This window comes from Doryrhamphus excisus, linkage group LG4 (genome assembly GCF_037039965.1).
Source record: "Doryrhamphus excisus strain RoL-2023G ecotype Guam linkage group LG4, RoL_Dexc_Guam_v1.1, whole genome shotgun sequence".
In the NCBI taxonomy this organism is placed as follows: domain Eukaryota; kingdom Metazoa; phylum Chordata; class Actinopteri; order Syngnathiformes; family Syngnathidae; genus Doryrhamphus; species Doryrhamphus excisus.
The window spans coordinates 18,371,200-18,398,748 of NC_136360.1; the positions used below are offsets into that span (position 1 = coordinate 18,371,200).

Here is a 27,549-nt window from a genome sequence, read left to right on the forward strand (position 1 = left end):
CAGTCCTGCTATGAAGTCCAGCATCCTGAAGTGGCCGCTTCACTGTTGATACTGACACTGGTGTTTGACGGCTACTATTTAGTGCAGCTGCCAGGTGACGACCTGTGAGGCGTCTTTGTCTTAAACTACACAATCTCAGATATTTGTGCAGCATTTTTCTGTCCTTGTTAGACCCAGTTTGTGCTGCTCTCTGAAGGGAGTAGTTAACAGCATGGTAAGAGATTTTAGTTTTAGTTTAGATTTTTAGATGGCTTTTGTAATCATCTATTAGCCTTATAAAATGATGAACTTGGATTAGCAGCCATACCAGGAGATTGATGCAGAGGACTGACAGTTGTTGATAGTAGGCCTCTATGCAAAAATGTACATCCTTCTTTGAAAATCATCTTATTCATTTTCATTGTTTGTGAAATGGATACAAATGTTTGTGAAATGGAAAAAATTGTTCGTGAAATGCATGAAAATTTAATTTTCTTTGGAAAACAAAGAAATTTGCAAGTTATCCCAAACTTTTGCGCGGTAGTGTATATACTTCTTTGAAAAAAAACAACACAAAGTAGCTCCCGGCTAACGTGAAAAGGCTGAATTACATTTCAAACATTTTCTCAAAAATTGTCCCTTATTACCCCTCCGTCCCTTATAACCCCGTTTTATGGTATATATTTCAAGAAAAAAACTGCATTTCAGCTTTTGTGGTAGAGGTGAAACATCATAGTATTAGTATCAACTTTGCCAACCCCCCTTTTTATTGTTTTATTTTTAGAATTTCTTCGCAAATAATCTCCCAAAACTTGGATTAGCAGCCATACCAGGAGATTGATGCAGAGACCTGACAGTTGTTGATAGTAGGCCTCCATGCAAAAATGTTGATTCTTCTTTGAAAAACAATCTAATTAATTTTAACTGTTTGTAAAATACATGAAAATGTGTTTTTCTTTGTTAAACAAAGAAATTTGCAAGTGATCCCAAACTTTTGAGCGGTAGTGTTGACACTTTCAACGTCGATCCCGTCTCCACATAACAGCCATGTGGCGCGTCTACTTTACATTCAGCTCTACGTATGATGCTCTGTCAAATATGCACGCCTCGTTCCCTCCCCATCTGGCTCATCAATGGCTATCGACTGCCTCTAAAATAGCTATCCAAAGTCACCTGTGATCTAACCTCCGGGTGTTGTTATTTGTGTAGTGTACCTTGGAGAGCTCCCCGCGGTGATTGCTTGCCATTTGTCATTAGGAGCAACAGCAGAATTGTCCTAGCTTTCATTAGTGGAGATCATGGGAGCAAAATAGGGCGAGGGGAGACACTTTTTTATGTATATGTGATGGAATAATGAGAGTGAAAATACAGAATCAGAGAATCATTCATAAGAACGCATGACAGGCAAAGGTTGAAGAAGGAGGGATTGAAGTTGTGGGAGGTAGCACAGGATGGATTCTGTCTCCTCCGACTAGGATGAGGGCTTCTTTGGCGTGTTCCCTTCAGGCCTCGCCAACGTCCCATTAAGATCATCCATTGGAAGATCTGAGGCAAGCGTTTGATGTTGTATGTGCATACACAAACAGGGCTGTGGAGGCTCCTTTGACAACACGGCACGCTACAGAAATATCTTCTTGTACTCCACGTCCCCTGGCCTGCTAGGGACGATGTTATCATCTGAGGGTGCGGTGCAAACCTGTGAATAATTTAATTTACCTGTTCTTATTTCATCGCTGAATACATGAAATAGATTTTTCTCCCCGATCCCTGCTCTACAATGTCGTTGTGCAATCCTTAACTGGCATTGCTTTCTCAAGGCTTGGCAGGTACCTGAGGTGGGCACCATTATTGGATTATGTGAATATGTGCACTCATATTCCTGGAAGTCACATCCCACAGAGCAAGCACATTTTCCTATAAAACAAGTGCAATACAATCTAGACCCGTTATTCAACAGGTATTTTTTCTTTGTTGGCTTTTAACAGATCGATGCTAATCAACTGACTTTAGAAGTATTACAATCATAGCCTCAACAATCTTTTGTTTAACACGTTTAAAGAGGACCGATTATGCTCATATTTGTCCTTTTGTATTGAGTTGGGGACCGCTTATAGAGCAGCTACAAACGATAACCTGCATGGAAAGTTTTCTCGATTGTCCAGATTCTGCATCTCTTTCTGCAGTGTTTGCATGGATTTCCTGATTCGTACCCAAATGGTCTGTACCTCTAGGTACGCCCGCTCCGCTGTGATTAGCCATGCTTCCGCACTTACGAGTGAGATTTGCTATCGGTATAGGCCAATATCACTCACCAATGTTTGATATCGGAAACGGCAAAATTAAGTGAGGAAATTAGTGATGGGTCGGTCGTGAGAGCCGGCTTTTTGAAGTGAACAACAGGAGGCAGCTCTTTTAAAGCCAAAGGTGATAGGCCAATATCACTCATCGATGTTCGATCTTGGAATCGGCAGCATAAAACTCTGACCGGAGCGTCCCTTTTTTTAAGTAACAAAATTAAGTGAGGAAATTAGTGACAAAAGTGAGAGCCGGCTCTTTGAAGTGAACAACAGGAGGCAGCTCTTTTAAAGGTGATTGGACAAAATATGTGATTACGTGTATGTCAACACAAGAAAGCGAGAAAGGAGATGAAAACGAGAAGCAGGAAACAAAAGCAGTGAAACATTGTGTTTGTAAATGCCAATCATCGCTACAGACTCGCAAAAACTGCTACCCGGATGCTGCTCTTTCTATTAGCAAATTTCCATTGATATTTGGTCACATGACATCTCCTGGTCTATTTTATGTAGGTTTATAACTTTCATAATGGAAATTAACTGAAGGAGTAAATAATCCACAAAGGCAAAACTCACTCCTGAGGATATTTACGTGTGCAACCAAAACCTGTCAATCAATGAACCCAAAGAAGACTGGACATCATCCACAGGAAAATAGCAGAAATGCACAGGAACCAAGAGTTTGAATGACCTCATGTGAGCATACACCCTAAGATTCATGCACTAAAAAGTAAAGAAAATGTCCTTGTCTCACACCCCAACTATCAAACTAAAAACAACCAGCGGGTAAAACACAGTTGACTTGAGTAGAAAGCAGTCGATGGAAACCAGAATCTGAATCTGAATCTTTTATCAAAGCATGTTCAGTGGCGAGAAACATGTACCCACAGACATGCACTTTGAATTCAGTGACTCCAAGCATTTTGGGAGCGGAAAGCTGAACATCAGTGGGAGTCTTGCTTTGACAGAAACCAAGAAGGAACATTTGCTGTAGATTGTGGCTGAGACGTACTGATTGGACAATTTACTCCATAGTGTCAAACAACATTCAAGGGCACCGTCAAGCATCGGTCACAACCAGACGTATGATTTTTAGGCTGTGGGATTTTTGGCGTTCCCCAGATCATTGTTTTGTTTTTTTGTGGAGAATGTTGTCATGGTGACCATGAAGGAGTAAGATCTCAATGTATGAAATAACTGAATTTTGTATGTGGGGTGCACGTGTGGCGCACAACACATATTAAAGTCCACAAATGCGATGTACAAAAAATAGACATTTTGCCCAAAACTGACACCAGCAAAACATACAAAAGATGCACAAATATTTCATTTGCTGTAGATTGTGGCTGAGACGTACTAATTGGACATTTTACTCCATAGTGTCAAACAACATTCAGGGGCACGGTCAAGCATCGGTCACAACCAGACGTATGATTTTTAGGCTGTGCAATTTTTGGCATTCCCCAGGTCATTGTTTTGTTTTTTTGTGGAGAATGTTGTCGTGGTGACCATGAGGGAGTAAGATCTCAGTGTATGAAATAACTGAATTTCGTATGTGGGGTGCACGTGTGGCGCACAAAAAATGTCCACAAATGTGATGTACAAAAAATAGACATTTTGCCAAAACCTGACACCAGCAAAACATATGAAAGACGCACAAATATTTAATTTGCTGTAGATTGTGGCTGAGACGTACTGATTGGACATTTTACTTCATAGCATCAAACAACATTCAGGGGCACGGTCAAGCATCGGTCACAACCAGACGTATGATTTTTTGGCTGTGGGATTTTTGGCGTTCCCCAGATCATTGTTTTGTTTTTGTTTTTTTTTTTGTGGAGAATGTTGTCGTGGTGACCATGACAGAGTAAGATCTCAATGTATGGAATAACTGAATTACGTACAGTGAAGAAAATAAGTATTTGAACACCCTGCTATTTTGCTATTTCTCCCACTTAGAAATCATGGAGGGGTCTGAAATTTTCATCGTAGGTGCATGTCCACTGTGAGAGAGATAAACTAAAAAGAAAAATCCAGAAATCACAATGCATGATTTTTTAACAATTTATTTGTGTGATACAGCTGCAAATAAGTATTTGAACACCTGTGTATCATCTAGAATTCTGACCCTGAAAGACCTGTTAGTCTGCCCATTAGAAGTCCACCTGCACTCCATGTATCATCCTGAATCAGATGCACCTGTTTGAGGTCGTTAGCTGCATAAAGACACCTGTCCACCCCATACAATCAGTAAGACTTTAACTTGTAACATGGCGAAGACCAAAGAGCTGTCCAAAGACACCAGAGACAAAATTGTACACCTCCACAAGGCTGGAAAGGGCTACGGAGCAATTACCAAGCAGCTTGGTGAAAAAAGGTCCACTGTTGGAGCTATCATTAGAAAATGGAAGAAGCTAAACATGACGGTCAATCTCAATCGGAGTGGAGCCCCATGCAAGATATCACCTCGTGGGGTCTCAATGATTCTAAGAAAGGTGAGGAATCAGCCCAGAACTACACGACAGGACTTGGTCAATGACCTGAAAAGAGCTGGGACCACCGTTTCCAAGGTTACTGTAGGTAATACACTAAGACGTCATGATGTGAAATCATGCATGGCACGAAAGGTTCCCCTGCTTAAACCAGCACATGTCAAGGCCCGTCTTAAGTTTGCATATGACCATTTGGATGATACAGAGGAGTCATGGGAGAAAGTTTTATGGTCAGATGAGACCAAAATAGAACTTTTTGGTCATAATTCCAATAAGCGTGTTTGGAGGAAGAAGAATGAAGAGTACAATCCGAAGAACACCATCCCTACTGTGAAGCATGGGGGTGGTAGCATCATGCTTTGGGGGTGTTTTTCTGCACATGGGACAGGACGAGTGCACTGCATTAAAGAGAGGATGACTGGGGCCGTGTATTGTGAGATTTTGGGGAACAACCTCCTTCCCTCTGTCAGAGCATTGAAGATGGGTCGTGGCTGGGTCTTCCAACATGACAACGACCCGAAGCACACAGCCAGGAAAACCAAGGAGTGGCTCCGTAAGAAGCATATCAAGGTTCTAGCATGGCCCAGCCAGTCTCCAGACCTGAACCCAATCGAAAATCTTTGGAGGGAGCTCAAACTCCGTGTTTCTCAGCGACAGCCCAGAAACCTGACTGATCTAGAGAAGATCTGTGTGGAGGAGTCGGCCAAGATCCCTCCTGCAGTGTGTGCAAACCTGGTGAAAAACTACAGGAAACGTTTGACCTCTGTAATAGCAAACAAAGGCTACTGTACCAAATATTAACATTCATTTTCTCAGGTGTTCAAATACTTATTAGCAGCTGTATCACACAAATAAATTGTTAAAAAATCATGCATTGTGATTTCTGGATTTTTCTTTTTAGTTTATCTCTCTCACAGTGGACATGCACCTACGATGAAAATTTCAGACCCCTCCATGATTTCTAAGTGGGAGAAATAGCAAAATATCAGGGTGTTCAAATACTTATTTTCTTCACTGTATGTGGGGTGCACAACACACATCAAAGTCCACAAATGCGATGTACAAAAAATTTGACATTTTGCCCAAAACTGACACCAGCAAAACATACAAAAGATGCACAAATATTTCATTTGCTGTAGATTGTGGCTGAGACGTACTGATTGGACACTACTCCATAGTGTCAAACAACATTCAGGGGCACGGTCAAGCATCAGTCACAACCAGACGTTTCCCAGATCATTGTTTTTTTTGTGTGGAGAATGTTGTTGTGATGACACACATCAATGTCCACAAATGCGATGTACAAAAAATTTGACATTTTGCCCAAACCTGACACCAGCAAAACATATGAAAGACGCACAAATATGTAGGGAATACTTCCGTTTGTCTTGTGACCTAAAAAAAAAACATAAGGATATATGCAGTCGGTGTTTGGCCAGACTATGTGTCAGTGTATTTCTTGCATTTGTTTGCACATAGGCCGGCCGTAGACGCCAGTTGTGACCGAGGCTTTACTTGTTCAATCCCTGAAAACTGGACATAAGAATTGCAGCTGAATGACCACCAAAAGCATGCCAAGTCCCAATGTTTTCCAACATACTGTATCCTCGGTTCACTGCCAGTCAGTCAGTTCTAACAGTTCTAACTCTCGGTCATGCAAGCCAGCTGTAACAACATTGTATTTGTGCAACTGATTCACAGTTTTGACCTCCTCAAACAAGAGCAAGGGCTTTTCTGTTTTTATTTGTAAGCTTTTGTCAATGATGCATGGAGGCTGATCTTGGCAAACTGATAGAATGATCAAATGTTTACTCCTGAATTGTATGATTTTGTGGATAAGACCCTCCTTTGCCTGGGCTGCTTCTACTGACATCCAAGACAAAGAGTAGCCATGCCTCATCTAATCACTGTGCGGGTATAGAGCAGCAAGATGTCCAAATCTATTCCAGGACTGGGCTCCCTGCACATCAGGGCTGACGAGAGGAATGTATCGGGGTTTCTTGCCAACGTTTGAGAAAGCCAGATTGACCTTTATTGAGTGGCAATACATTATTTGAAACAAAACCTGCCCTTTACAGCTACAGGAAGTGGAAATAAAGAAAAATAAGGAGTCCAAATACTATGTTTTGGAGTTTGGGATGTTTTTGTGCCATTTATCCTGAGGAACTTTTGTGTGGTCAAAGATGACTGATGTTCAAAAAGGGACCAGGCTCAAATAATCGATGCTGTAGTTCAAAAAGGTCTTCCACACCAAATTCTTCTAACAATGACTACCAACTGGCCGACTGACACATATATCTCCAAGCTTTGTTTTCAGATGTGTAGTGAAGCCTGCTTTTGGCTAGAGGTGGATCAGAGGGGATATTATTTCCATGAGAAAGGAGGATTTTTTCCCCCTTCATGATATTATGAAACCCCAAACTTCAAAAGCAAACATTTTGAGTGCCTTTTCTCCCAAATATGGAACAAACAAGTCAGGGAGATGATAGATTTTTATTACATTTGATGCTCATAAACAGGCTCTAGGGACACACATTCTTATTATGGCATCATTAAAATTTCAATTTTGCATAATAGAGCAGCTTTTATGCATGGACTAAAATATACTTGGATTATTTTTCACCACAAACACTTCAAAGGTAGTCTATAGAATAGCCTATTATGTAATATTCATATTCTGGAACCATCTTTTTATGTAGTCTGTCCATTTCTGCACCAGCATTTTTGGACCCTTTGAAGTCATTTTGATATGTTTGAAAAGTGTCCAAACTATAAAGGGATTGACTCGTACTCCTCAAAGTTAGCCTGCCGACTTGGCATTCTGCTTAACATCGGTGACCTGTGCACTGCAAGTGTGCTAATGTTACCGTAAAGCCAAATATCTTCCAATGCCCATGCAGATAGACAATATGAAAGCAGATCCACACCAACACACAAACACACAAAATAGACAAGCAGCAAAAAAAAAAAAAAAAAAGCGTTGGCGGGCAGACGCGTACCGACTGCTTGGTGCTGAAAGTAACAAGAATAGTAAGAAAAAGCCGATGGGGAAACCAGTTAAAACACTGCTTAGGCTTTTCTCCTGTGTGCCAAGAAATTGTAACGTCTGGAGGGCACAAGCCGCCCCGGACAACCACCACCAACCTTTGACTCGTCGACACCGCAACACAAGCAAGAATAATCAAATCGATTTAACGGTACTTACGAATGAGAGGCACACTGGCGTTAGCGGTCCCGAGTTTGTTGGTGGCGACACACGTGTAGTTCCCGTAACGATCCTCTGTCATGTTGGTCACCGTGAGGACTGATCTGGAACTGAGGTTCTTGATGTCGATGCCCTGACCCTTGTTAATCCTGAAAATGAAGCACAATCCCTTCATGACTTTTTTTTGTAACGATAGCTATCGCTTCAGAGTTTGTTCGTTTGGCATTGGCGACCTTGCTAAACGCTTCATACTCTGTTTTATGTTTGGCCCTTAATTGACAGATGTTACACATAATAACGTAGTAACTGCCCACAAACGTAATACAAATCTGCAGCTTTGAATGTAATAATCCCGCAAATGTAATACATTTCCCACAAATGTAATAAAATTTGCCCACTGCAAAACGTAATACTGAATTTCCTGCAAATATAATAACTATCACATTTGCAGGAAATTATTACATTTTGTTTGTGGGCGTACATGTGCGTTTTAGTTACAGTATATTATTGTATGTGTGATTTTGTATATGGGGAAGAAATAATCAAAAGAAATAATAAAGTAGAATAATAATAATAGTAATAACATTTTATTAAAACAATTGCAATTATCACAATTATGTTATCTTTTTTAAAAAAATAATTTAATAATTAAATATTCCTTTAATGTATTCAAAAGATATTCTTTGAATAATATTTTTTCCACAAAAAAAGAAAAAAAATAATTATTTTGTTAAAATCCTCAAAATGACACCTTCTCCCTCATTAAAAGAAGAAAGAACTAACAACAACAACCACAAAGATCATTATTTTGTGTCATATTATATTTGTGGAAAGTTATTACATTTACAGATTTTCACTTTCCCACATATGTAATAATTTTCTGCATTCAGTATTCAGTATTACGTTTTGCAGTGGGCAAATTTTATTACGTTTGTGGGAAATGTATTACATTTGCGGGATTATTACATTCAAAGCTGCAGATTTGTATTACGTTTGTGGGCAGTTATTACGTTTGTGGGTGTAACAACTGAATTAAATTAATGTAACAACTAATGAAATTATTACATATGTGGGAAAGTGAAAATCTGTAAATGCAATAACTTCCCACAGAAATTCAGTATTACGTTTGCGGTGGGGGAATTTTATTACGTTTGTGGGAAATGTATTACATTGCGGGATTATTACATTTAAAGGTGCAGATTTGTATTACATTTGTGTTTGATTACGTTTGTGCGCAGTTATTACGTTTGCGGGTGTAACAGACGGATTCAGTTTGTGGTATTAAATGCATCTCTGCTAATACCAACTCTTGAAAATTTCCAAAACAAAACAGGTGGGCTCATTCTCCGATCTCTAATTTGGGGATCGGAGAATGGGACATCTCGAATACGATCAGTTTCCTGTGTCCGTATCGACTACTATCATCGTCCATACACCTGCCAAGGGTGAAGAGGACAGAGACAGCACAAATGTACAAACGTCGTCCTTCGTGGGTCTTTAGACCGAAGAGCACTTCAATAACCTCTTCAACCAATTTATTTTATTTCTTGCTGCATCACATCTGACACCTGGAAGGACTGCGGGGCGGGGTGGAGTGACCCTGAGGGGAAGCAGCTGGGTGCACCTTGAAATGATGTCCATCCTTTCATAGAAGCTGGGGACAACCGTGTGTTATGTTTAACTGTTGACATCAGTGATGATAATTGAGAACATTTGGTTGGAAGTTGGACGATTTCAGAGTCAGGGGCATTAAAAACCTGCAAATTCTTTAACTGAATTTACAGCTCCGCTTTCACCTTCAACTCGGCTCTGCTTACAGTGTCAGGAACCCTGGCTAAAACCGCTATCACTTGATCAATTACTATTAATCTTGATGGTAGACTCCTGGTGGGTTTGCCTCTCTTTTAAGTCAACATTAAAGACGTCTTCGCTCCCCTCATTCAGACTGAAGGAAAGGCCACCCCGGCATCCACACAGGACTCCCTCACTTCCATTCAAAGCAGTGACACATCATGAAAATGAGTTTGTCAAAGACTGTTAGGCTTCAAACTGGCAGCAGCACTGATGTTCAGGCGGAACAAACACGTGTACAAAAGGGACAAAATGAGAACAGAAAAGCGGCCCTCAATTTCCGTTCTCCGGTATTGTTGTAAAGGCATTTTAGCTGATTCTTTTCTGTTTAACAACACATACGTCTGTCCTTTTCATGATAGAGAGGAAATGGAAGTTACAGATAGAATACGTCTTTGAATCACGGAGAAACTCGAATGATGGCAACTTGCCTGCTTAGCAATTGGAATAAATTGAATGCGGCCCATAATTACAATTAGCACAGCATGGGCTGATGATTGAAACTGTGCTCACTGAGAGAGGGTAAATGATGGGTAATGGTCTCATTTGTTTTTTTAAATTCAACAACTACTACTTCAATGTAAAACCACTGATTTAAGTGGAGTTTTGGGATCTTACACCGGAATGATCGCTAACACACTCGCACTGTACATGGAACACATGGAGCACAAACAATACAAGAATAATAACATACAACCTTGGTTAGTGTCATGAATTTGCTTTGACTCAAACCAAGACGTACTCTAAGCAAATACAATTTTCCCATAAAAAAGAATTCTTTCATTTATTAATTTTCTACCGCTTATCCTCACGAGGGTCACATGGGGTGCTGGAGCCTATCCCAGCTGTCTTCGGGCGAGAGGCGGGGTACACCCTGGACTGGTCGCCAGCCAATCACAGGGCACATATAGACAAACAACCATTCACACTCACATTCATACCTATGGACAATTTGGAGTCGCCAATTAACCTAGCATGTTTTTGGAATGTGGGAGGAAACCGGAGTACCCGGAGAAAACCCACACATGCACGGGGAGAACATGAAAATTCCACACAGAAATGGCTGAGGGTGGGATTGAACTCGGGTCTCCTAGCTGTGAGGCCCGAAGTGCACCGTCGATTTTTGAGAAAATTAAGGGCTTTTAAGTGTGCCTTATAGTGCAGAAAATACAGTACTAATTCTTTTTGATCCGCACACTGATTTTTGGCTTGAGCCCTTTATATCGCGGATGCCCTTCCTGACGAATACAAAATGCAATACAAAACTAAAATCGACTAAAATCGATACTAATAAATAGGATTTTTCAACTATATCTGCATGCTAACCACAGCCCCGCAGCACTATACAGGAATAATACCATACAACCTTGGTTAGTGTCATTAATTTGCTTGACTCAAACCAAGACGTACTTTAAGCAAATACAATTTTCCCATAAAAAAAAAAAAAAGTTAACACATTTTATACTTTACAGCGTGACATGGAGTCGAACTTTATAGTCAAACCTCAGTTTTGGAACGCCCAAACCTCAGTTTTGGAATGCCATGGTGGACTTACTTCAGGAGGGGCCTGATTAGTTTTTGTGGGGACAAGCGAAGTCCACTGGGGAAATATTTACCCACACAGGTGTTCCTTCTCCTCACAACTAAAACTACAGCATTCTCTTCAAAGTATGCCGTGTTTAACCGGAAATTCCGTTTATCTTGGCCAAACTTTACATGGAAATTCTAAGGCCCTAGTTTGTAGGTCTCAAAATTGCGTGGAACAAACTAGTTTTCCCTGTACGGTCCTGTTCTGTGGAATCCAGTTGGTTGATAAAACTTTTGAATTCTAGTAAGAAGTTGTAGCAAAGTACAAAGACAACTTCCCTTTCCCACTTTCCTTTTCCCACTCCTTCATTCATTTCATTTTGGTGCCTGGAACAAATTCACTGAATCAACGTCCACTGATATTTACTACGGGAAATATTGCTTCGGTTTTCAGGCTTTTTACTTTTCCTTTAGGAACAGATTCATAACAAAACCGAGGTGCCACTGTATAAGGATGCAAGGAGAGGACACAACAAAGGACCCTGGTTGGACCATTTATGTGGGTTCTCCCGAGCAGCCATCCAGACGGAGTGATAAAAAGCCTTTGCTTTCCAAGGCAAAACAACATAAAAACGGTCTCTCTTAAATTGTGCACATTTACGGCCTGTAGAAGCGTATAATCTTTTCATTAGAGGATACAATATCGGTAAAGTTTCATATGGTGTTTCAACAACAAGACATATTTATCCTGCCCTGGGCGGCTGAAGCAGGCAGGACTTCAAAAGCATCAAAAGTGTTTTGTATGTACGGTCAACTTGTATCTTTCAATGGACAAACTTGCACTGGTGACCGTTGGAAATATACTGTGGATGTGGAGCTATTTCACAGTGTTTGTTGGATTCCTGCAAGTTTATAAACTGCAGTCAAGTTGAATCATTTTGAGTTCAACTGTACATTGTTTTACTGAGTCATATTTCTATTTTGGGGTGGTTTCAAGTTATGATCAGCAATCTAATTCATTTTAATTCTTATTTTTGTAACATTTTATGTCTCACTCCTATTTATTCTATTTACACTACTGCTCAAAAGTTTGGGATCACTTGGATATTTTTGGGGCTTTTTCTTGGCATTCCTGCTATGAATTCCAGCATCCTGAAGTCGCCGCTTCACTGTTGATACTGACACTGGTGTTTGACGGCTACTATTTAGTGCAGCTGCCAGGTGACCACCTGTGAGGCGTCTTTGTCTTAAACTACACACTCCCAGATATTTGTCTGCATCGTTTTTCTGTCCTTGTTAGACCCAGTTTGTGCTGCTCTCTGAAGGGAGTAGTTAACAGCATGGTAAGAGATTTTAGTTTTAGTTAGGATTTTTAGATGGCTTTTCTAATCATCTATTAGCCTTATAAAATGATGAACTTGGATTAGCAGCCATACCAGGAGATTGATGCAGAGGACTGACAGTTGTTGATAGTAGGCCTCTATGCAAAAATGTACATCCTTCTTTGAAAATCATCTCATTCATTTTAATTGTTTGTTAAATGGATAAAAATTGTTTTTCCTGCATTTCACGATGTGTTTTTCTTTGGAAAACAAAGAAATTTGCAAATGATCCCAAACTTCCATAGCTCTTGAAGAATGGTGACTGGTGCAGCTACCCCGTCCAATGCACAAACTGACTCCAGCATGCAGAGGTCTTGATGATTTAGCAACCTGGAGATCCTTGCTCCATTTATTTTTGCTGATTGGCCCGTTGGTGATTCTATTCAGTTCCACAACATACAGTAATCAGCTCACCTTTTCTCCCCTTTGTACCACTCAAACGTTGGCGAAGGCACGGCAGCCGCCTCGCACCGCAGTAGAGCGGTGCGTCCCAGGCTAACTCCAATGCTTTTCATCTCATGGATGGATGGGGCAACTGGAGGAAACAAAGACAACCAAAGTCAGCATGAAAAAAACACACACACATATGCTCTCTCAGTTCTGTTTAAAAGGCAAACATTTAGCAGCAATTGGTTTTTGTTGAAGTGCAAAATGACAAGCTGGAACATCACGTTACATGGCGTTCGCAACACAAAGGCGGAGCTGGGGAGGGGAGGGGGAAGTCGTCCCCAATATTAGCAAAAAATGAAACGGCTTGCAGTGCTTGGGTGATAAATGGCTTAATGGCAGTTCAAAGACTGAATGGCGGCGGCAGGTTTGTGTGAATGCAAAATGAGGCCGCTTTCATGTGAAGACATCTCTAGGCCGTTGTCGCCAAGGCGGCTTTACATACGGAGGATTTTTTGCGGCCTTTCTTTGTTTCAAATATTTATACTGTTCAGAGCAGCCTTGAAAGGTGATTCATGAACACAAGCAATTATCGAATTAAAGCAGAATTAGGACCACAGTCCTCATTTTTGAAGGGATTATTACCGGTGCATATTTTAGAGGGAAACATTTTCGGTTTTACATGAGTGTATTTTATGCTGGCAAGGAAAAACGGTTGTGATATCTTGACTATCCTGACTGAGCTTGCTACAAATCGTTGGCTGTTAGTCAAGTCTGACATCCACCTGTTCTGTGAAAGGTATACTGTAAGTACACTCTGCAAGTCAGAATCTCTGTCATTCACAGTCTGTCACTCAGTGCTGTAATACAGTTCTTCCCCGTCTCGTCTTCTGCCTCTTCATCCCATTCATTGCCAGATTATCGCTATCTGCAGTCCATCACCATCTCTAACAGTCAGTTAATAGGGCTTCGCCAAGTCGAGCCGTGTTACCAAGCCCAAGGGCATCCGAAGTGCCGGTAACAGCTAATTCTAAAAATGTATTTTTTAACAAAAACAAAACAAGACCAGTAAAAATGGAAAAAAAAAAACTGCAGCAATTTCAAAATATCCTGCAAAATTGTCATCTCATGAGAATAATTTTATAAAAATAATCGTTTTAGTTGGATGAAGTTGAAATATGAACAAAAATATATATTTTAAAAAGTTGTAAGATTATCAGAACATGGGAAATTATGGGAAACTATTTCAACGGGAGGAAAGAAGGCAAAAATATGGTTGTTTCCTGACAGGACGAAGTCAGGGGTGTCCAAAGTTTTTCACCCGAGGGCAAAAAACGAAAGGACACAAATTTAATTTTGATGTTTTGTAAAGCAGCACAGGTTTGTGATATAGGTGAAAAAGCCCATTAGTATTTACTTTGGACTTAGCTTTTTCTCCCTAAAAAAAATTATCAGAAACAGAACAAACTGTTGAAACTGTTTTTTTTTCTGGAAAATTAGTTTGGGGAAAATTTATAATATTATTGGAATCAAGTCATAAAATCACAAATTTACGAAGATTATTTATGAAAAAAGTTTGTAAAAAACATCAAAAAGTTTTTTTTACAAAAACTTTTTTCAGAAATAAAAAAGATTACTTATGAAAAAAAAACTTTTTTCATAAATAATCTGCGCTGCTTTGTAAATTTGCAAAGATTATTTATGAAAAAAGTTAGGAAAAAACATCAAAAAGTTTTTTCAACTTCATCAAACTTTTTTTCATAAATAATCTATGCAGATTTACGAAGATTATTTATGAAAAAAGTTTTCAAAAAAGGTTTTCATAAATAATCTGTGCTGCTTCATAAATTTGCAAAGATTATTTATGAAAAAAAAGTTTGTAAAAAAAACTTTTTGTCATAAATAATCTGTGCTGTTTTGTAAATTTGCAAAGATTATTTATGAAAAAAGTTTGTGAAAAACATTTTTTCATAAATAATCTTTGTAAATTTGTGATTTTAGATTGATTAAAGTAATATTAAAAATGTTCCCCAACTTTCCCAAACTAATTTTCCAGAAAAAAAATACAGTTTTAGTTTGTTCTGTTTTCGATAATCTTTTTAGGTAGAAAAAGCAAAGTCCAAATTTAATACTAATAGTTTTTTGTTTTTGTTTTTGTTTTTTACCTATATCACAAAGCTGTGCTGCTTTACAAAACATCAAAATTAAATTTGTGTCCTTTCATTTTTTGCCCTCGGATGAAAAACTTTGGACACCCCTGACTTTGTCCTGTCAGGAAACAACCATATTTTTACCTTCTTTCCTCCTGACAAACACATCAAATAAATGCTTCAAATAACACATCTTCTATTTTCCCTTATTTTCCCAAAAAATATATTTTCCCAAATGCAAATGTTGACGAGTATGGTGTAAATTAGAAAACATTTCTAAAACTTCACCCAAAACCCTTTGGGAGGTATTGCTATGTTTACCTCTGACGGCTGACTTTTCTGTTTACTTGTTTCTACATGAATCCAGGCAAGCAAGGAAACAGGAGAAGAAACAATACAAACACCCAACATTGTGAAGTATAGAAACGAGACTGGAGCAGACGCTGGAAAAACATCCCAACAAAATAACCGTCACATTCCTCCATAACTAAACCAAATATGATTGCATCTTTCTCCAAAGTCGTCTACTTATATGCCGTGTTCTCCTTCCAGATTTTCTACTCTAAAGATGGTATCCGCATGGCTTTTCAAAGGTGTTCTTATATTGGAAATATGTGAGGGCACAAATCTTGGCTTGATTAGGAGAAGGAAGTGTCATGCATCCGCAGTGTTAGCTCCCCGCTAACCCGCCGGAGTCGGCAGACAGCTGACAGATGAGGTGGGTTGCGAGAGATCGGCGTAATGTGAAAAAGATCCATGGGATCTTTTGTGTGTGTGGACTATGATGGCGTAGGAGAGGCCGAGTGAGGTGACGGTGGGCTCTGAGATGATGAATCCCCATCCACCAACATTCTCCTGCAACTTAATGAACACCGTCACATGACTTGAGTCTGCTGATTTCCCGTCCTTGCATGTGTGTGCCAATTATACCGCTTTTTTCGTTCTTTCAAGGCTGGGCTGATAATCTGAAGGACCAGTGGTCGTCATTGAAGGGATGCGTTTTCTACTCATTTATCAAGGTCTACGCCACGTTAGATGCCATGCTGTGGGATACCGGTAGACCTGCCTGAACGTACAAGCTTTGAGTGGAAATAAGTGGGTATGGCATAACATTATTAAGAGACAAATGGCCCTGTTAATATTGACAGCTCTTATTAAATGTGCATCCTTAGTGGTACGCCCCCATACTACAGAGTCCAGGAGGAGACATGGTGGAATTTTGTGAGATCCAGAGGAAGTTTTGCAGATCTCAACAAAATATTCAATTAAAAAGGTTTGAGTTTCACTGATTCACGAGTTGACAAACACTAAGTCAAAGACCCCTTTCATAGACTCAAAGTTCTTTGACGAAGACTCAAGTTTACGGGTTGACAGAGACTTCAGTTTCACTGACTCATCGGTGCTCCACAAAAACCAGAGTGTCACAGAGTCAAGACGACTTTTCAAGACTTGAGTTTCATTGACTCATGGGTTAACACATTCCCATGTTTCACGGCCAAGACTTGAGTTTCACTGACTGATGGGTTAACACATGCCCAAGTTTCACTGACCAAGACCAAAGTTTCACCGACTGATGGGTAAACACTGCCCAATTTTCACTGACCAAGACCCAAGTTTCACTGAGTCATGGTTGCTCCACAAAAAACTTGCCCAAGTTTCACGGCCAAGACTTGACTTTCACTGACTGATGGGTGAACATATGCCCAAGTTTCACTGACCAAGACTTGAATTTCACTGACTCATGGGTTGACAATTGCCCAAGTTTCACTGACCAAGACCCAAGTTTCACTAACTCATGGGTTAACACCTGCCCAAGTTTCACTGACCATGACCCAAGTTTCACTGACTGATGGGTTAACACATGCCCGAGTTTCACTGACGAAGACTCAAGTTTCATTGAGTCATGGGTTAATATATGCCCATGTTTCACCAACCAACACCCAAGTTTCACTGACTTATGGGTTAACACATGCCCAAGTTTCACTGACCAAGATCCACTGACTGATGGGTTAACACTGCCCAATTTTCACTGATCAAGACCCAGGTTTCATTGACTGATGGGTTAAAACATGCCCATAGTTCACTGACCAAGACCCAGGTTTCACTGACTGATGGGTTAAAACATGCCCATAGTTCACTGACCAAGACCCAGGTTTCACTGACTGATGGGTTAAAACATGCCCATAGTTCACTGACCAAGACCCAGGTTTCACTGACTGATGGGTTAACACATACCCAATTTCATTGACCAAGACTCAAGTTTCACTGACTCACAGGTAAAACATTTTGCCCATTTGTGAGTTTCAGCACATGCGCTACGTGACGAGTGACTCGTGTGAATGGAATACCTGAAACACGCGGGTGAGTGAGATCTTCAGCCAGTAAAAGGAATGGACTTTACCATCACTAACTGGTGAAGTTACTGTTTTGTGAGACGCATTTATTCCACACGCTGAGATTCTTCTCTCCAATAGTTTTCTTCCATCTCCTCTTGTCTCTGCTGGAGTTTTCAAGGTTGACTGCCGTAAAGAAGGAAATAAAGTCCCAGTGGGATACGTGTATCAGATTTATTGTTAACTGATCCAGTGAGGGAGCAGGCATATATATTAGCTATTATCTTCTCTCCTATCAAGGGCACCTTACATAAATGTTTACCAGTTACCACGCAAGTATGCAACACACCCATTAGAGGACTTTAAATCAGACTTCTGACCACACTTCCTGAAAAGAGAAAACAATTGCCAGAGGCTTATAGATGCTCTAACGTAATTTGGCTTCAGACTTTCAAATGAGATGCTGCCAATCAGATCTGTTGCCGTTGATCACTCCTATAAAAACCTCCCCAAGCCAATCATTCCAATTCCCGCTCAATGACACGTCTTACATCATCATATCACGTGAAATACAACTTCGGAGCTAGCGGTGAAATGCAAAGTAGTGCACTAAAATTCTTGAAAGTCCAATAAGCCGGTTAATTTAGTGTCCAGAGAACGCTGCGGTGTGGCTGTAAATCACGCTTGGATTTGTGGCGACTCCCCCGGATTGGGGTGAGGGGTTGGCTCCAGGAATAGCAAACACACACAGCAAAAAAAAAAATGAGGCCGCCAAGGTACTGCCTGATGACAAATGACCAGTTGCGGGTCGATTACAAAGCAAATTCCCTTACATCTATATTATGCTGAGCTTGTCTTCAAAACAAAAGCAAGGTCTCAGAACGTGCGTCCCTCCAAAGTGAACAAACACTCGCATGTTAATGATTGGTAAAATGTTTGACCCTGGATGTAATATTCATGGCCAGGTCGTGTTCGGAATGCATCGGAGCTTAAGTAACATCACTTTCCTTTAAGGAGCCTCGTGAGACTGCTAATGATGGATTGGCTCTCATCACCGTTGGCAGCATACATCAAGCCAATCAAAGTTTAGCCATCGGTAATGATTAGATATTGATAAGAACGCTAATATCGAGCATTACTACGCTTGGGCTGCAAGGATGCCAATCGACAAAAATCTCAGCTTTACAATATAGTTGACAAATCACATTTATTAGTATTGATTTTAGGAATTCATCAGGAAGGGCATCCGGAATATAAAGAGCTCAAACCAAAAATCAGTATGCGGATCAAAAAGAATTAGTACTGTATTTTCGGCACTATGAGGCAGCCTTTAATTTTCTCAAAAATCAACGGTGCACCTAAGGCCTCACAGCTAGGAGACTTGAGTTCAATTCCACCCTCGGCCATCCCTGTATGGAGTTTGCATGTTCTCCCCGTACATGCGTGGATTTTTTCCCGGGTAATGCTGTTTCCTCCCACATTCAAAAAACACGCTAGGTTAATTGGCGACTCCAAATTGTCCATAGGTATGAATGTGAGTGTGAATGGTTGTTTGTCTGTACAATACCGTTCAAAAGTTTGGGGTCACTTGGACATATTTCGGGCCAGTCTGAGATATGGCTTTTTCTTGGCAGTCCTGCTATGAAGTCCAGCATCCTGAAGTCGTCGCTTCACTGTTGATACTGACACTGGTGTTTGACGGCTACTATTTAGTGCAGCTGCCAGGTGACGACCTGTGAGGCGTCTTTGTCTTAAACTACACACTCTCAGATATTTGTGCAGTGTTTTTCTGTCCTTGTTAGACCCAGTTTGTGCTGCTCTCTGAAGGGAGTAGTTAACAGCATGGTAAGAGATTTTAGTTTTAGTTAGGATTTTTAGATGGCTTTTCTAATCATCTATTAGCCTTATAAAATGATGAACTTGGATTAGCAGCCATGCCAGGAGATTGATGCAGAGGACTGACAGTTGTTGATCATTGTTGTTCATTGTTTGTGAAATGGAAACAAAAATGTTTGTGAAATGCATGAAAATGTGTTTTTCTTTGGAAAACAAAGAAATTCCCAAACTTTTGAGCGGTCATGTATGTGCCCTGTGATTGGCTGGCAACCAGTCACAGCACCCCCACGACCCTCGTGAGGATAAGCGGTAGAAAATGAATGAATGAATCAATCAACTGTGCACCTTGTAATGCGGCACAATATCATTATTGTTATTGTGTGCTATTTCGAGTTCCAAAATCTGTAAAAAATATTGTTGTGCTACTTTGGTAAGCGCTGCACTTGATTGACTGTCGGAGCATTTTCCACTGACACAGGGACGTAATACATACACTGGCAACAATAAACCAATCAGAAAACAATAGATAACTACTACAGTACATATGCAAGCAGCGAAAAACCTTTTATTTATTTAAATACCTTTTATTTCATTTAAATTATCCACTTTTTCTACAGTCTACAATATTATTATTATTATGATCCTTCTGCGTTATTACAGAAGGAATACTGTGGTGTTCAGCCTACTCATCTTCATCCTCTAAAAGAGACATTAACACAGTTATGCCAGGAAAAAAAAAACACGAAGGTGTGAGTAAAACCATTCTCTCAATATGATGTATTTCGATACTAACTATTGCCTGCCAAGAGAGCCATGAGAACATGAGCTTTTTTTAATTAAAAGATCGATGAATATCCCTATCTCTTGTGTTGGATTTGAAAATGAGTTTTCAGTGCAATTAAGAAGGATTCATCAGCGCGTGACTTATCAGCTTACACTGAGACACTCTTCCCGACTGCCATCTGTGGGCTTCACCGTCCTGTGGATTTTTATTTTATTTTTTTGTCAGTCAGGAGCGGTACCGCTGCCAAGATTTATTAATTCAATAAGATTTCTATTCAGAGCAGCGAAGGGACAATGCGTTCTTTCTGTTTTATTTAATGAAATGCATATAAATAACCGGCTTAGTCCCACAATTGTGTGGCTCACTCAGTGCATTCAATCTATTGTGAGATTTAAGACTAAACAGTCCAAGGTAAGCAAATGCACATATTAGATGGAGGGGCTATCAGATAAGGACTGTCACCTCTAAAACCCGAGTCTGTTCTCCTGAGAATTTGAGCAATTTTTGAGTAATTTACTGTCATTAACAGAGTTTGGGCATAGGTTTATTACTATTATCTTGGATTGACTTTTACAGAACTAAACACACTGATTTTGTTTTGAAATGATGGGAAAATGCAGTTTTTATAGTATTTCGGGGAGCCCGGGCTGTCTGGCCAGCGACCACAGTGCCACCCGGATGGCGGGGTTGGTATTGCACCACCAGGGTTTACCAGCAATGACACCAAATGACAAAGTGGCCACATTCACACTTCTTCACTTATGTCACAGCTTTTTATTTCACCTACACACCGCAAGGCATGCTGGGTAACCCACCCAAAACACTATATTTAGCGAGTTTTCTCTCTCCATGTCCATCCCCAGGTTCTACAGCCTGGTACTCCAGTCAGACTCCACGACTAGACCCGGAGCTTATCCGGACCTTCAAGCACCAAGCAAGCTGTTGATGAAATGGATGGCATCACCATCCGTTGCTGCATTTGACCACAAATGTTATGGCCAAATAAACACAAAGGCCACCCACACTACGTGACAAAGCTGATAGACAGAACAGGTTCAAACATTCAAATAAATTAGGGATGGTCAGGTTTCCGGTTCCAAGGTATGAGGAAGTGAGGGTTCCAAAACCCATGAATTTGTCCATCCTAACATATTTTTGTTTCACTCACATTTCTTCATTTTGCACTTTGGAGCTCTACTGAGAACCTGCTTAAGACCCAACAATGCGGAATGAAGATTCTTGATTTTTTTCTTGAAACCTGGTCTTTTTAGACCAAATTTAGATCAGGAGTGTATGGAATAGCACAAGATCATGTTTGCTCATGTTGTCAGGAAAACGGTCCCATTCCAAAGCTATATATTTGGTAATGGTAATGGTTTTATTTCATTTGAACATGCATCAGATTACAATTGAGTGCATCCCATAATTAGTTCACAGTTCCACATGTCCAAAAGGAGTAGGAAAAAGCAAAGCTTATTAAATCCTACCCCTCCATCTGGTACTTTTACAATCAGTAACTGTTACATTTGTTCACTTCCTGCTTTCCTAAAATAGTTTAAGATTTTTTAAATTATTTTTTCAATTTTTCATATTTTTTGTCACGTACCGAGGTACGAGGTGATATGAGCATCCAATGCCATAATGGGTACCATAGTAAGTGTCAATATAGTGATATATATAGCACATCATGACTGGTTCAAGACTCTTCATCCTTGTATTTAGCAAACATCAACTGCTTGTATTGTTTCTTGAATTGGCTCATCGTTGTGCATTGTTTGATATCCTTACTCAAACCATCCCATAGTTTGATTCCATATACTGAAATGCTATGTCTTTATCGTAGTCCTAGCATATAAGTGTTTCAAATGTACTTCTTCCCTGAAATCACATTTCTCCTCTCTTGTAGAGAAATATTGGATGACATTTTTAGCTAATTGGTTATTTTTAGCCTTATGCATTATTTTAACTGTTTGAAGATGAACTATATCAGCAAGTTTAAGTATTTGTGATTTTAGAAATAAAGAGTTATTTCTTATTCTTTTTCTAACTAAAGTTTTGTGAGGACACGTCGACTACGAACGTCCAACGTCAATCAAAAACGAGGAAGCACAACGTCAGCATTTGAGATTCCAATCGGAAAACTGCAGAAGGAGCTGAAAGCGACTGTGTCAATCTATTCTGAAGTGGAACTAACAAGACCATTTAGTCTGCAAAAGATCAAGATTTGGCTCATTTAATCGTGCCCTGAATGCAGCACCGAATCCAAATAGCAATCATGATGAGAGCTCTGGAGAGATGTGGAGAGACAGATTTACTTCCCAACAGCTCGAGGACGATGACTCTACTTAAGACTTGGGTCTATTTCATTCTTTGTAGATGTAAGCCACAGTGTTAATACCTGCAAAACGCAGACCAACTGCAACTTTTTCCTTCATGTTACTGTCAGGTTCAAACTCCAGTGACACTTGTAAAAACACTTAAATACAGAAATACAGAAGAGACAGACAATAATATTCAAAGTTACTCGCAGCGAGGAGAGTGAAACAACATACCCAGTGACATGCCACTCCTTTCTTTTTATTCTCTTTTCGGGGGTCCCTACTACATGGTTGTGCAATTCTAAGGGGGGGGGGGGGGGGCAGTTGCACGAGCTGTATTTGTTTGTCTATGAGTGTGTGTATGTGAGAGTAATTACTTTTATTGTTTTATGAGTTCTTAGCTTGACACATTCTTGCAGGATTAACATGAACATCTGCAGGCTCGTTGTTGGCGCATCCATGTACTTCCAGGACCTGGGGGTCGCTGGGGGTCTCTGATCAGGGTCAAGGGAACATTTTTTCTTCGGCACATTCAAACACTCCTTCTATTGTCTAAGCAAATGGATATAAGGGTGATAACTAACGTTATGTTCATTCTATCTACATTTTATTCTAACAGTTACATCACGCCCAACGTATTCTATGAGCACATATTTACTATTTGATTGATATGCACCTTCCGCCTCGGCATGGGGTCCACTTTTCACACGCAAATATTCAAATGCAAGACCGCATTATACACACATTTAATTAAATCAACAATAAATGTCAATGCTGTGCAAATTTATAGCACATAATGATGGGTAAAGAAGAATGTTAGCGCTGTGTAAACATACTTATGCTAAAGTAAGCACAGTTTAAATTTATGCCATTAAGTGACACTAATAATGTTTAGCTCGTTTGAAATATGATCCTGGACCTGACTTCCAATTTGTCCCAGATGAGTGGGCCTCCTTCTGGGGAGTGCGGGCGTGGAGCAAACAAGTAACAAGGTGATGTTAAGCATCGCAAACATTTAAGGTTGGTCTCTGCATTTCAATTACTCCTCGAATCCATCTGGACTGCAGCAGAAGCGGTTTGCTGTTCAGCAAGTCAAATATGCACGGTCATAATTGAAAACAATCATGTTTTGTTGGCTAATTACTGTAAGAAGGAAAGCAAAATATGTTATTTTTTTATGAACATGGTCTGCGGGGCAACGGAAGAGGGAGGGGGCGTACCATGGCTGATAAAGTTGGAAGCAGAGCGAGAACCACCTAACTGCTGAGGAGCCTTGCAGTGAAGGGCATGGCATTACCGAGATGCGGTGTGTTTCCTTGTGAACCTGCACAAAACATCAATATGTATCAGTATCATACGGATACTGACATGTGAAAGAAACAGGAGGTCACTAACCCCAACACCCACCTCACTCGTGGTGTGAACAACGGTAACAGAAAGCCAACACATATCGAACGCACCATGCAACCTTATCTACCGCATACAGGCAAATTAAACCCCAGTTATATGCCGCAAGGCATGCTGGGTAACCCAAGGTGCTACACTGTATATAGCAAGTATTTCAATTACGCTCCCAGATCTATCTAACCTAAGAGATATGGTGAAGGGCTCCTGCATGCCTCCCCGGTGAGGTGTTCAGGGCATGCCCAGCCAGGAGGACGCCCTGGTGTAGATTTAGGGCATGTTGGAGGGATTATGTCTCATAGTTTACAGCTTAGTTTCTCCCTGGGGAGGCTGGACGAGGTGGCGGGGGGCTGGGAAGTCTGGGCTTCCCTATTGAGGGTGCTGTCATTGTGACCCAGACCCAGAAAAGGGGAAGGAACTGGAATGGAATAATAGAACAATTATTTTTGATATTTGGTTGAAGTCCAAATTGTACTCGGTATGTGACAAAAACTAAATAAAATAAAAATACAAAGTAATAATATATATATACATATATATATATATATATATATATATATATATATATATATATATATATATATATATATATATATATATAAGTCAGAAAAAATACCAATATAACCGGACTATCCATATATCCGATCCTGTGCCGAACTGCATTAAAAGTGGGCAATAATGCACTGTTCACATTGTTCTATACTATAGAACAATGTCAGCTTACAGGCCTGTATGGTAGAGTGGCCAGACGAAAGCCACTCCTTAGTAAAAGGAACATTGCAGCCCGTCTGGAATTTGCCAAAAAGCCCCTGAATGACTCTCAGACCATGAGAAACAAAATTCTCTGGTCTGATGGCTTTCGTCTGGCCACTCTACCATACAGGCCTGATTGGTGGATTGCTGCAGAGATGGTTGTCCTTCTGGAAGGCTCTCCTCTCTCCACAGAGGAACGCTGGAGCTCTGACAGAGTGACCATCGGGCCTTGGTCACCTCCCTGACTAAGGCCCTTCTTCCCCGATCGCTCAGTTTAGAAGGCCGGACAGCTCTAGGAAGAGTCCTGGTGGTTCCAAACGTCTTCCATTGACGAATAATGGAGGCCACTGTGCTCATTGGGACCTTCAAAGCAGCAGAAATTTTTCTGTATCCTTCCCCAGATTTGTGCCTCAAGACAATCCTGTCTCGCAGGTCTACAGACAGTTCTTTTGACTTCATGCTTGGTGTTTGTGTTCTGACATGCACAGTCAACTGTGGGACCTTATATAGACATAGATTATATTTCCAAATCATGTCCAATCAACTGAATTTACTGCAGGTGGACTCCAATTAAGCTGTAGAAAGATCTCAAGGATGATCAGTGGAAAAAAGATGCACCTGAGCTCAATTTTGAGCTTCATGGCAAAGGCTGTGAATACTTATTTAAATGTGATTTCTTAGTTTTCTATTTTTAATAAATTCAAAAAAGTCAAAAAAAAAACTTTTTCACATTGTCATAATGGAGTATTTTGTGTAGAATTTTGAGGTAAGAGATTAAATTAATACAATTTGGAATGAGGCTGTAACATGACAAAATGTGGAAAAAGTGAAGCACTGTGAATACTTTCCGGATGCACTGTACACTACCACTCAAAACTTTGAGATCACTTGCAAATTTCTTTTTTTTTCCCAAAGAAAAACACAATTTCATGCATTTCACAAACATTTTTTTCCATTTCCCAAACAATGAAAATGAATGAGATGATTTTCAAAGAAGGATGTACATTTTTGCATAGAGGCCTACTATCAACAACTGTCAGTCCTCTGCATCAATCTCCTGGTATGGCTGCTAATCCAAGTTCATCATTTTATAAGGCTAATAGATGATTAGAAAAGCCATCTAAAAATCCTAGCTAAAACTAAAATCTCTTACCATGCTGTTAACTACTCCCTTCAGAGAGCAGCACAAACTGGGTCTAACAAGGACAGAAAAACGATGCACAACTGTGCAAGAAGAAACAAAGAAACAAACAAGAATTATTCCATATGATCGGTGTCGAAATCGGTCAATTTCACTCATGGATGATTGGTATCAAAATCGGCGACATAAATCCCTCGTATTTACAAAGTCATACACAGATTTTCCGTGCTCCAACTACAAAAATATTCCATTTATTGACTTGGAATCCTATATCGTGGAAATTAATTTATTACTGGCAGGTCTGTAACCAATTAATTAAACCAGGGGTGACTGGAATCATGAAAGACAAAAAAATCCTTAGCAATAGCACAAACTGGGTCTAACAAGGACAGAAAAACGATGCTAGCTGCACTAAATAGTAGCCGTCAAACACCAGTGTCAGTATCAACAGTGAAGCGGCGACTTCAGGATGCTGGACTTCATAGCAGGACTGCCAAGAAAAAGCCATATCTCAGACTGGCCAAAAAAAAATCCAAGTGATCCCAAACTTTTGAGCGGTAGTGTATATTAGAAAGGCAGAAAATGAACAAATGTAACAGTTACTGATTGTAAAAGTACCAGATGGAGGGGTAGGATTTAATAAGCTTTGCTTCTTCCTACTCCTTTTGGACATGTGGAACTTTGAACTAATTATGTGATGCACTCATTTGTTATCTGATGCATGTTCAAATGAAATTAAACCATTACCATTACTCGTGGACTAGAGCTGTCCTATCTAGTCTCACGCCTAGTATTTGAGCTTGCTCACGCCTTCTAAGACAACCTGACCAAGCAGTTATAATGGATTCAATGACCCGATAAGGTTATTTCCTTTCTAATACTGTTAAAAAACATATTTAGAAGTTCGTAAACAGGTTTTCTATACTTTAAATTCACTTACCTCGCTTGGGTCTGGAACCAATGAACCGTGACAAACAAGGGATTACTGTGTGGTAATTTGAAATACAGCATGTGCTGTCATCAACTTTATACATGCCGACCAAGAGCTTTTCTTCCCGTCATTCACACACACCAGCGACCTGGATGGCCATTAAACAACGGTAGACTATTTTACCCACAATTTTAGTTGAAGTCCAAATTAAACAGCATCAAAGGCCTTGCATTCACGACTTCACAGTTTATCCACCAAAAGGTGTGCAGCGTGTATTTGAAACATGCGTGCTGCAAGGAGGACATCAAAAAGCCTGTAATGTTCGATCCCTGCAAACTGGCTTTAACATCTGGAGTGCTCCATAGTGGCTAACGTTGCAGCATATGAAGGCATCCTGGAAAAAGAACACATCAATGTAGTAGAAGGCAGATGGAAGTGGTAAAAGCTTGTGAAAACTGTCAAATGACTTCTTGCAACATCGTGCTCGTCAAACACCGGAGTGCCGTTCAATAAAGAGCGTCTCTGCAGAGTGTTTCTTAAAACACAAAGGAAGGTCAGATGAGTTTGATTTCACGGTGTTGAAAGGAAAACTTGTGTTGTGTTTTTGTGTTATTGCTTCATTTGTATTCAGCCACTAATGGACGCAGAGCTTCATTCATTAATTAGCGCCTTGTTATCAGAAATGAGATGGTGGTCCCTGCCTCATCCATCCCCGAGCCTCGGCACCTCATACCTTTGTGTCTGTGCCGGGAGAACGTCAGCCAATAACCTGCAGCGAGGAT

At 40.2% G+C, this 27,549-nt stretch overlaps 1 protein-coding gene across 2 annotated transcripts in view; it reads right to left on the reverse strand.

The window, feature by feature from the left end:
- Positions 1 to 27,549, reverse strand: part of negr1 (neuronal growth regulator 1) — a 193,005-nt gene that overhangs the window by 60,656 nt on the left and 104,800 nt on the right. For both annotated transcript variants that reach the window (XM_058074094.2, XM_058074095.2), the window contains exons 5-6: positions 13,145 to 13,265; positions 7,971 to 8,119 (exon numbers count right to left, since the gene is read on the reverse strand). In XM_058074094.2, coding sequence (XP_057930077.2) covers positions 7,971 to 8,119; positions 13,145 to 13,265 — 270 coding nt within the window. The remainder of the gene's footprint in view (positions 1 to 7,970; positions 8,120 to 13,144; positions 13,266 to 27,549) is intronic.